This window comes from Sapajus apella, unplaced genomic scaffold, assembly GCF_009761245.1.
Source record: "Sapajus apella isolate SASKATOON/1434 unplaced genomic scaffold, GSC_monkey_1.0 scaffold56, whole genome shotgun sequence".
NCBI classification, from domain to species: domain Eukaryota; kingdom Metazoa; phylum Chordata; class Mammalia; order Primates; family Cebidae; genus Sapajus; species Sapajus apella.
In genome coordinates, this window is record NW_022436996.1 from 9118318 (window position 1) to 9130185 (window position 11868).

The 11868-nt window shown below is 46.6% G+C and overlaps 1 protein-coding gene across 1 annotated transcript in view; it reads right to left on the minus strand.

Moving 5' to 3' along the window:
- Nucleotides 1-1240, minus strand: part of ZNF398 (zinc finger protein 398) — a 33256-nt gene extending 32016 nt beyond the window's left edge. Inside the window, exon 1 of the mRNA XM_032245114.1 lies at nucleotides 927-1240. Within this exon, the coding sequence (XP_032101005.1) occupies nucleotides 927-950 (24 nt within the window). The 5' untranslated portion in view covers nucleotides 951-1240. The remainder of the gene's footprint in view (nucleotides 1-926) is intronic.
- Nucleotides 1241-11868: the final 10628 nt, after the last annotated feature.

Genomic DNA, 11868 nt, shown 5'->3' on the forward strand with positions numbered 1-11868 from the left:
ACACACACACACACACACACACACACACACACACACACACGTTGGAAAAAAAGAAAAACAGATCCAAGAGTGGAGGTGGCTCTCCCCTCTGCTCTATCCCCCACCCACTGCTGCGCTTCCTCCTTTTCCCAGTCACCCCGCGTGAGCCAGTGTGGCTCCTGATCCAGTACAATGGCTATGCTAGAGGTGACCAAAGGCCTCTTGGGTGGCAAATGCGATGAGCGCTTTCCCCGCCGCCTGACCGTTCCCTGCTCATTCTACGGGGCTGCGTGCAGGCGCGGCCCAGTGGCCTCGGTCGCCCTGGCAACAGGCCGCTGCTGGCCCCCCTCAGGCCTTGGCAAACACCCGCGGATGAACCGCCACGCACGCGAGGCTGCTCCGGCCTCGGGGTCCGCACCAGTCATTCATTCGGCAGATATCTCCGGAGGGCCTCCCGCGTGTCCCGTATCCGGGTCCGGGAGACGGGCGTCACACAGCGAGGCGAGAGGGCGCCTCCGCACACTGAATGCCGCCCGCGCCACCGCTCAGGTTGCTGGTGACGACCGCTCCTGCGGCCGCGAGAATGGCTGACGGCTCCCAAGCCCAATCCCGCTGCCAGCGTCTGGCGGGCAGGCGTGGGGCTGACACGCAGCGGGCACCCCCTCGGCTTCAACCCAACTGCGGGGCCCCGGGCCTCACAGCCGCCTGCGAGTCCCTCAGACCCTCGCCCCCGCCTGGTGTCCCCGGGTGGGCGACTTCACACCCACCCGCCAAGTCCTCTCCCACGAGGCTGCAGCCGCCAAGCCCGGGGCGACAGGCGACGTGGCCGGGGAGACCGAGGACGGCGCCTGTGCCTGGCCGCTCCCCGCCCGCCCGCCTTCCTCTCTCGGGGTCTGGGTCGCGAAGACCCTCGGGAGTTCACAACACTCGCGCGCGGCCGCCCTTACCGGAGCCGGGGCCGCCTCAGCCATGGCCCTGCGCTGTCTGATCCGAGGCTCGGGAGTCGCCGCCGCCGCGCGCGGCCCCACGCAGGCCCCGCCGCTGGGTCCTCTCCACAGGCGGCGCCGACCCGGCCCTGCCTTCCCCGCACTGACGGGACTCACGCGGCCGTCGGGGCTCGGGAGCGCAGGGACGCGGCAGAGGCAAGGGGCGGCAGGCGGCGGGTCAAGCTGGGGTCGCGAAACAGGCTCCGCCGCACTTCCCCCGCAGCGGCTCCTCAGCTGGCGCTTTGTGGGCAGCGAGTGCACCGGGAACCGCGAGGGCCTAGACGCGCCGCAGGCTCGCGCCACCCGCCCGCCGCGGCCAGCGCGCCCCCTGCCGGCCCCCGCGGCCAGCGCCGCCAGCGTCGCCTCCGCCCTTCCCTCCCCGGCTCCTGGGCTTCGGAGGGGGAGAGTTGTTACTTGGGGCCCACGTGTGTTCTGCTTTCTCACATTCCCCCGAGAAGGTTCAGCAGACCACAGTTTAGGACCGTGAGGCAAAGCCGGGCTCATTCTGGGGAGTGGTTTTCTTCACGGAGCCTCCACAGGCAGGCACAGCCTGCAGGGAACAGCTTTGCCGAAGGGCAAGTGTATTTAGAAAAGTGGAAATGTGCGGGGTAACCGGGAAGGGGCCGAAGGGAACCTGTGGGTGGAGTGAGTGACCGACAGGCACAATTATGGGATGAAGAAGATACAGATAATTTGCGGAAATTACAAATGTGGTTGCCAAGATGCGGCAGTTCACGTCCCAGGTGGCCGGTGTTGGGATGAAATAATACTCTTAAGGTCTCCTTCACATCTCGGATTATTGACTCTCTGAGGCCTGGTCTGGAAATGGGGTTCTTAATTTTTATTCATTTATTTAAAGACGGAGTCTCACTTGGTTGCCCAGGCTGGAGTGCAGTGGCGCGATCTCGGTTCACTGCAACTGCCTCCCGGGTTCAACCGATTCTCCTGCCTTAGCCTCCCAAGTAGCTGGGATTACAGGCGTGTACCGCTAGCCCAGATAATTTTTTTATTATTATTATTTGTATTTTTAGTGGAGATGGGGTATCACCATGTTGACCACGCTGATCTGCAACTCCTGACCTCAAATGATCCACACGCCTCGGCCTCCCAAAGTGCTTGGATTACCGCGCCCGGCCTTATTTATTTATTTAAAGACAGAGTCTCCCTTTGTCGTCCAGGCTGGAGTGCAGTGACACGAACAAAGCTCACTGCAGCCTTAAACTTCTGGGCTCAAAGCATCCTTCCCCTCAGTCTTCCCGAGCAGCTGGAACTACAGGCGCAGCCACCAAGTCCAGCTAACGTTTTATTTATTTTTATTTTTATTGTTTTCTGTAGAGACAGCATCTCGCTATGTTGCCCAAGCTGGAGGAAGTGGAATTCCTGAGAGCAGCAGAGATCGAGCTTGAGGCTACCGTTTGCTACGTATGCGCTAAAGGACCTGTGACAACAAAGTGTTATCTAGGGAGGTTGTGTGTTTCAGGTCAACAGTGTGTGTAATTGCAATAGGTTCCTTACCCAATGCACACAGCAAGTCTATACGCTGCGACACCAGGTTGCAACAGAGAAAGAGGTCTAATCATAGGGTCACCTAAGGAGGAGACAGGAAGGAACCTCACTTCCATCTCCCCTAGGAATTTGGGGTTAGGGTTTGTAAGGGTAATGGAGATGATTGATTGGTGGGAGAGCGCTGGGTGCAGCCATGGTACTGGGAGATGAAGAAACTGCATTCTCATGCTCATCCCATTCCTCTGTGGGGGGTCTTCAAACTGGTTGAAATCAACTGTTTCATTGGAATTCGTAGTCTGAGAAACATCTTAAGTGATCCTTAAACAAAAGCCTTATGATTCTAATGTCAGAGATCCTGTCTACAGGAACAGGGATGCAAATCAGTTCTCAGTCTGATGGCCCTGATGTCTGAAATCCTATCCTTAGGAACAATGGAGATGCAAATGTCAGTATCTAGTGCCTTGTGACTGTTAGCAACGAGGAAGTGGGCTGAAGTGCAGCCTGATTAATGCTTAATTATAACTATATTTCTGTTCAGAGCCTGCAAGCAATTTTTGTCAACCCTGTAGGACGGTTTCTTGTGTGTTGTGATAGGATAAGCACATGACCGTGGTTTTCCAGCAAGTCTTCATTTCAAACATGTATGAATCAAACCCTGCCAAACCTGTATTTCAACACATAAATCAAGTCAATGCTGGTAACAGTATAACTATCTGTAAATCACAAAAGTATGAGAACCATCCTGTTGGCGCAACTGCTCTTGAGCAGACTAAGGTTACTTTTAACCTGTAGCTACCACATGTAGTCCATAATTTGGGATTTACCTGAATATACATTTGGTCAGATGGTGAATGTTTAATAATTGTAGAAAATAAGAATAAATAAAAGGTTCCTCTTCAAAGCTTTTCTCCTAGTTCGTTACAAATAAATAACAGTTTCTTCAAAGATTAATTTACTTTAAAGCTTTTGCTAATAATCTTAAAGTAGCTGTTAGTCATAATAAAGAAGTGCATCCCGTGTTCTTAGTTCTTACACTTTAATCTAATTATTTGCCCTGACATGTCGAACAAGCCCAGGCTAGTCCTAGGTCACAGCTTATTCTCCTTCCTTATTTGGAAATGTTATGGCATCTCTAAGCATTCCTCAAGTTACTTCCTCTTTTTCTTTGTTCTCCTCTGCCTTCCCCTCTTTAGAAAATTTCCAAGTTTTATAGCCAATTGGGTCAAGCATAGAATGTGTGGTCCCATTCTGGCCAATGGAAACTGGACCCAGCAGTAGGGTGATTGCGTCAGGTTATGAAAGTTATAAATGTCCCTGGCTGCTTTGTTCAGGTGTGCTCTTGGGGCAAGATTGCCAGAGTGTGGCACCCTTCCTGCAGGAAGTAAACTAGCCTTGCTGAGTGATCTGTCTCAGGATTTTTCCCTATGTTATAAACCCGTTTCCAACAATAAATAATTAAAATTGCCATTCTCTGAATCACAATATGACCAGGTTACAAAAAATTAATAATAATCTGAATTTTCTTGGAAAGAAAATTCTGTTGTGTAATTTTGTTATTTAAAATGTAGTAGCCAAGCACAGTGGGAAGCCAAGGCGGGCATATTGTTGGAGCCCAAGAATTCGAGACCAGTCAGGGCAATGTGGTGGGATCCTATCTCTACAAAAAATACAAAAATTAGCCTGGAGTGGTAGTGCTCACCTGTCGACCCAATTATTCCAGAGGCTGAGGTAGGAAGATCTCTTGAGTCAGGGAGGTTGACGCTGCAGTGAGCCATAATCACACCACTGCACTCCAGCCTGAGTGACAGACTGACATCCCATCTCTAAAAAAAAAAAAAGATCGTAAAGTTTTCAAGTTCGATGTTATAAGGCAAGAACAAAGATTTCTGTTAGATGCTCCTATGGCCATTTAACGGGATATTTGTATTACTAAATGGGACACTTTTGACTGAGCTCCATGGAGAAGCAAGGCTTCTTCTGCCTTAATATGGTAATATTACCACCAAGTTATTAAATGTTCCTTCCTCAAATAGGAACTTATTAAGACAAGACTTTCTTCCTATTTAATTCTTGGCCTTAAAAATTACTTGGATGGTACTGGCATTTCATTAAGCAATTTCACTGACTGGAACTTTTTGTGCACTGTTTGTTTTGTTTTTTTGAGATGGAATTTCACTCTTGTTGCCCAGGCTGGAGTACAGTGGGGCAATCTCAGCTCCCTGCAACCTCTGCCTCCCGGGTTCAAGCTATTCTCCTGCCTTAGCCTCCTGAGTGGCTGGGATTACAGGCATGCACCACCACATCCAGCTAATTTTGTATTTTTAGTAGAGACTGGGTTTCTCCATATTGGTCAGGCTGGTCTCAAACTCCTGACTTCCAGTGATCCGCCTGCCTCAGCCTCCCAAAGTGCTGGGATTATAGGCATGAGCCACCGTGCTAGGTTTGTGCACTCTTTAAAGAAGATGCACAATATTTTCAGAAGCAGATTTAGGTTATTGTACTAACTTATTTTTAATTTATAATACTTTTTTCCGTTCTTGCTGCTATATACAATCACTAGAGAAAAAAGCGTCCTAAAAGTTTGGATCTAGAAATGTGACTATGGACAAATTTAATTGTTTGTTGTTGTTGTTTTTTGAGATGGAGTCTTGCTCTGTTGCTAAGCTGGAGTGGAGTGGCGAGATCTTGGCTCACTACAACCTCTGCCTCCCAGGTTCCAGTGATTCCCCTGCCTCAGCCTCCCAAGTAGCTGGGATTACAGGCACACGCCACCGTGCCCAGCTAATTTTTGTATTTTCAGTAGAGACAGGGTTTCACCATGTTGGCCAGGATGGTCTCAATCTCTTGACCTCATGATCCACCCACCTTGGCCTCCCAAAGTGCTGGGTTACTGGCGTGAGCCATCACACTCGGCTGTTTGTTTTTTGAGATGGAGTTTCACTCTTGTTGCCTAGACTGGAATGCAATGGCATGATCTTGGCTCACTGCAACCTCTGCCTCCGGGTTCAAGCGTTTCTCGTGCCTCAGCTGGGATTACAGGTCCCTGCCACTATGCCTAGAAAATTTTTTGTATTTTTTTTTTTTTTTTGAGACGGAGTCTCGCTCTTGTTACCCAGGCTGGAGTGCAATGGCGCGATCTCGGCTCACCGCAACCTCCACCTCCTGGGTTCAGGCAATTCTCCTGCCTCAGCCTCCTGAGTAGCTGGGATTACAGGCACGCACCACCATGCCCAGCTAATTTTTTTGTATTTTTAGTAGAGACGGGGTTTCACCATGTTGACCAGGATGGTCTCGATCTCTTGACCTCGTGATCCACTCGCCTCGGCCTCCCAAAGTGCTGGGATTACAGGCTTGAGCCACCGCGCCCGGCAATTTTTTGTATTTTTAATAGAGTAGCCGGGATTACAGGCACCTGGCTAATTTTTGTACTTTTTACAGAGACAGGGTTTTGCCATATTGACCAGGCTGGTCTCGAACTCTTGACCTCAGGTTCCCTATGTGGTCAAAGAAAAAATTGAGCTTGATTCTTCATATCCAAATATCTTATATACCAGATACTGTACATATCAAGCAATTCTCTGTCTCAGCCTCCTGAATAGCTGAGATTACAGGCACCTACCACCACGCCTGGCTAATTTTTGTACTATTAGTAGAGATGGGGCTTTCACCATCTAGGCCAGGCTGGTCTTGAACTCCTGACCTCAGGTGATCCTCCCACCTTGGCCTCCAAAAGCGCTGGGATTACAGTATTTTATATACCAGATACTGTATATATCTGGCATATAAAACATTTTTAATATTTTATTATTGCAGCATATTTAATATGTAATTAGCCTTTTTTGTGCACAGGAGAATATGAATCAGGAAAGTTTTTAGGTATGTTTCCTAAAAGAAATCAATATTTAGAATTAATATCTTGGGGAAATCAGACTGGGCACAGTGGCTCACACCTGTAATCCCAGCATTTTGGGAGGTCGAAATAGGCGGATCACAAGGTCAGGAGATAGAGACCATCCTGGCTAACACGGTGAAACACTGTCTCTACTAAAAATACAAAAAATTAGCTGGGCATCATGGTGTGCACCTGTAGTCCCAGCTACTCGGGAGGCTGAGGCAGGAGAATCCCTTGAACCCAGGAGGTGGAGGTTGGGGTGGGTGGAGATCTCACCAAAAAAAAACAAAAACAAAAACAAAAACAAAACAAAACTGTCAAAACTGAACAATAAGAAAACAACCCACTTTCAAATGCCTGCCTTCTTAAACTAGGCTTCCTTAATGTGTTTATTGCAATCAGCATTATCTCTAAGAGTCTTTAACATAATAAATGAGGTCGAGTGGTAATCCCAGCACTTTGGGAGGCTGAGCTGGGCAGGTCACTTGAGGCCAGGAATTCCAGACAAACCTGGCCAACATGGTGAAACCCCTTCTCTACAAAAAATTCAAAAATTAGCTGGGCATGGTGGTGCATTCCTGTAGTCGCAGCTACTTGGGAGGCTGAGGCATGAGAATTGCTTAAACCAGGAAGGCAGAGGCTGCAGTGAGCCGAGATCATGCCACTGAATTCCAGCCTGGGCGACAGAGGCAGACTCAGTCCAAAAAAATAAAAATAAAACTGCTGAAGGAAAAAAACCAGCCTGGCCAACCAAGTGAGACTCCATCTCAAAAGAAAAAGAAAGAGAGAAAGAGAGGAAGGAAGGAAGGAAGGAAGGAAGGGAGGGAGGGAGGGAGGGAGGGAGACAGGCGTTACTCTTTTACCTATTACCTGAAGTCTAGTTAATATATGTTTAGAAGTACTAGCTCAGAGTTGAAAAAAGAAACTTTAAGTTGTACAGAAAGATCATTAAGAACATAATGGGTGGGATGCGGGGGCTCACACCTGTAGTCCCAACGCTTTAGAAGGCTGAAGCAAGAGGATCTTGAGCCCAGTGGGTGGAGCCTGCAGTGAGCTGTGACCACACCACTGCACTCCAGCCTGGCCAACAGAATGAGACCTCATATCAAAAAAAACAAAAACAAAAACAAAACAATCTGAAGGTCACAAAAAATAAAAATATATATATATTTAAAAAACATGTTGGAAACAGATGCTCAGTGCCACAAAGAAAAATTAGCAGGAGGCTGAGGCAGGAGAATTGCCTGAACCCAGGAGGCGGAGGTTGCGGTGAGCCGAGATTGGGCCATTGCACTCCAGCCTGGGTAACAAGAGTGAAACTCCGTCTCAAAAAAAAAAAAAAAAAAAGAAAAATTAGCACCGAGACAAAGGATTTCAATATTTTTTTTCTTTTTTTTGAGATGGAGTTTCGCTTTTGTTGCCCAGGCTGGAGTGCAGTGGTGCAATCTCACTGCAACCTCCACCTCCCAGGTTCAAATGATTCTCCTGCCTCAGCCTCCTGAGTAGCTGGGAGGTTACAGGCATGCACCACCATGCCCAGCTAATTTTGTATTTTTAGTAGAGACGGGGTTTCTTCATGTTGGTCAAGCTGGTCTTGAACTCCTGACCTCAGGTGATCGGCCTGCCTCAACCTCCCAAAGTGCTGCGATTACAGGTGTGAGCCACCACACCCGGCCTGACAAAGGAATTCTTAGCAAGCAATTTTTTACTTTCTGGACTGCAGGAAGGGTAACCTCACTAGCCATTTTGCCAAGCGAGTACAATGAACAAAGGAAAAACAGACATATTTATCCTTTACATATTTGGGTTTGTCCTCACTGCTGCATCTGAACTCCATTGGTTGGAGCCAGACCTTATAATCTGAATTAAAACCCAATTGGCTAATAACTTAAACTTTTCTAAACAGGTAAGGGGCATAGGCTGTGAGCTGCAACATGCCTGTGAGCACATTCTGCACAGATAGGTTGGTTAAAGTACAAGGACATAGAATATGCTATATGCCTGTAAGCATGGCATGTTTAACAGCTACATAGGATAGGGCTTAACAAAAAGTTATTAGCACACTTATGATTTATTCTTTAACAAGAAAGGAAACTTTGAAGAGGAACTTTTACTTCCCACAAAACAAAAATAACCAAAAGCCCAGGTGCAGTGCTTCATGCCTGTAATCCCAGAACTTTGAAAACCTGAGGTAGGCAGATCACTTTGTCAGAGGCCTTTGAACCAGAGCAACTCCATCTTGAATAAGGGCTGGGTAAAATGAGGCTGAGACCTACTGGGCTACATTCCTGGATGTTAAGGTATTCTTTTTTTTTTTTTTTTTTTTGAGACGGAGTTTCACTCTTGTTACCCAGGCTGGAGTGCAATGGCACGATCTCGGCTCACCACAACCTCCGCCTCCTGGGTTCAGGCAATTCTCCTGCCTCAACCTCCTGAGTAGCTGGGATTACAGGCACGCGCCACCATGCCCAGCTAATGTTTTTGTATTTTTAGTAGAGACGGGGTTTCACCATGTTGACCAGGATGGTCTTGATCTCTTGACCTCGAGATCCACCCGCCTCGGCCTCCCAAAGTGCTGGGATTACAGGCTTGAGCCACCGTGCCCGGCCTGGATGTTAAGGTATTCTAAGTCACAGGATGAGATAGGAAGTTGGCACAACACACAAGTTATAAAGACCATGCTGATGGCCTGGCACAGTGGCTCACACCTATAATCCCAGCATTTTGGGAGGCTAGAGTGGGCAGTTCACTTGAGCGCAGGAGTTCGAGACCAGCCTAGCCAATGTGGTGAAACTCCATCTCTAATAAAAATACAGAAGTTAGCTGGGTGTGGTGGCGGGTGCCTGTAATCCCAGCTACTCAGGAGGCTGAGGTAGGAGAATCACTTGAACCCCGGAGGCAGAGGTTGCAGTGAGCCAAGATAGCACAACTGCACTCCAGCCTGGGCAAACAAGAGCAAAACACTATCTCTAAAAAAAAGGGGGGGCTGGGGTGCGGGAGGCATGAATAATTCACCCTTTGTTTAGCATATAATCAAGAAATAACCATAAAAATGGGCAACCAGCAGCCCTTGGGGATACTCTGTCTATGAAGTAGCCATTCTTTATTCCTTTCCTTTCTTAATAAACCTGCTTTCACTTTACTCTCTGGACCTGCCCCAAATTCTTTCTTGTTCAAGATCTAAGAACCCTCTCTTGGGTTCTGGATCAGGACCCCTCTCCTATAACAACTTGAGGCCAGGGGTTCAAGACCAGCCTGGCCAACATGGTGAAACCCTGTCTCTACTAAAAATACAAAAAATTAGCTGGGTATGGTGATGGGTGCCTGTAATCCCACTACTCGGGAGGCTGAGGCAGGAGAATTGCTTGAACCCAGGAGGCAGAGGTAGCACTGAGCCAAGATCATTCCATTGCACTCCAGCCTGGGTAACAAGAGCAAAACTCTGTCTCAAAAAAAAAAAAAAAAAGAGAATGTAAGGAAGTCAGTGGAGATATAAATTGATGTAACCTCTTCTGAGCAACTTAGTAGTATATCAATTATAAATAAGTAGACCTTTTAATCCAGCTATTATTTTCTAGGAATGTATTCTATAAATATATTTGCAAATGTAATATTCATCAAAAGCAATATTTGCAGTAGCAACAGACTATAAACAAAATATCTAGCAGAGGAGGGGATGAATAAATTGTGGTAACTTGGTTTGCTGCATAACTGTTAAAGAAGATGTGAACATATTTAAAATGTCTAAAACTGTTTAAAGCGTTTAAATCTTTAAAAGTGTCAAAAGCAAAGAATTTTCCACTAGGATAGTAGACTAAGCTAAAATAGGAAACTCTCCTGCCTACTTCAAGTTGAACAGAAATTCTAAATAAAACATATATTTTCAAGTGTTTCCAAAGCTGGATTATGGATGTGGCTTATTATATTCTTCTGCATATATTAAAAGAATTGCCCATAATAAAATCTTTCCTTAATAAAAAGTCCATATTTATCAACCTGAAAAAATGCAATTTAAAAATGGGCAAGGAACAAGAACAAAAACTTTACTAAAAGTTGGCAATTTGCACATAAAACAAATTTTGGTATCATTAGCAACTAGGGAAATGCAAATAAAAACTACACTGAGATGCCCCTATGCTGAAACAGACCCAATTTGCCTATAGAATTGATGTTTATGGTTTCTTTGAATAAACACAGCAACGAATCCTCCTAATCTTAAAACTTGAGACAGTTACATTTGTCTTATCTGAGTTCCTTTCTCAGGAAATCAACCATCAGGCCTCCCAGATAGTTTTAAGAAGTTGAAACTCACAAGATTACTGCATTTGGACAATGAAAGACCCCTACCCATCATGATTGCCTAACCCACCACCTGCTTCCTGTTGACTAACCCCTCTTCCTTACCCCCTCACCAATTCCTGTTTTTCTGCATATGGTTACATTTCTTCCCAGCAATATAACCCACTCATTTTAGTCTGTCAGAGAGATGGATTTGAGACTGATCTCCCATCTCCTCAGCAGTAACACCCAATTAAAGCCTTCTTCCTTGGCAATACTTGTTGTCTCCATAATTGACTTACCTAGCCAAAAAGAGCAGCTCCTAGACAAATACCCTAGTGTTTCAATAACAACACCATTGAACAGAATGTCAGTTTCTTAAAATGCTAAAAATACCAAATAAAGGATGTGGGCCAACCGAACTCTCATACCTTCACAAGAAGAACACATAGTACAGTCACTCTTAATGGTTTGCCGGTTCCTTGTAAAATTAAATGTACAGCTGTGCACAGTGGCTTATACCTGTAATCCCAGCACTTTGGGAGGCCTAGGTGGCAGATCAACAGATCAAGAGATACAGACCATCCTAGCCAACGTGGTGAAACCCTGTCTATACTAAACATATAAAAATTAGCTGGGTGTGGTGGTGGGTGCCTGGGAAGCTACTTGGGAGCCTGAGGCAGGATAATCTCTTGAACCCGAAAGGCAGAGGTTGTAGTGAGCCAAGATCATGCCACTGCACTCCAGCCTTGTGACAGAGCCAGACTCCATCCCCCCCAAAAATTAAATATACATATTTACCATGACTCAACAGTCCTACTCCTGGGTATCTACCTTAAAGAAATAAAAATTTATGTTCACACAAAAACCTGTATGCAAACATTTCTAGCAGTTCTATTCAGAATTCTAAAACTTGGGAAAGGCCAGGCACGGTAGCTGCAGCACCTTGGGAGGCCAAGGCAGGTGGATCACTTGAAGTTAGGAGTTTGAGACCAGCCTGGCCAACATGGTGAAACCCCTTCTCTACTAAAAATACAAAAATTAGCTAGGTTGGGTAGTGTGCACCTATAATCCCAGCTACTTGGGAGACTGGGGCAGGGGAATTATTTGAACCCAGGAGGCAGAGGTTGCAGTGAGCCAGGAAAGTGCCACTGCACTCTAGGGCACTGGGCACCAGAGCAAGACTTCATCTAAAAACAAACAAACAAATAAAAATAAAAAATAATA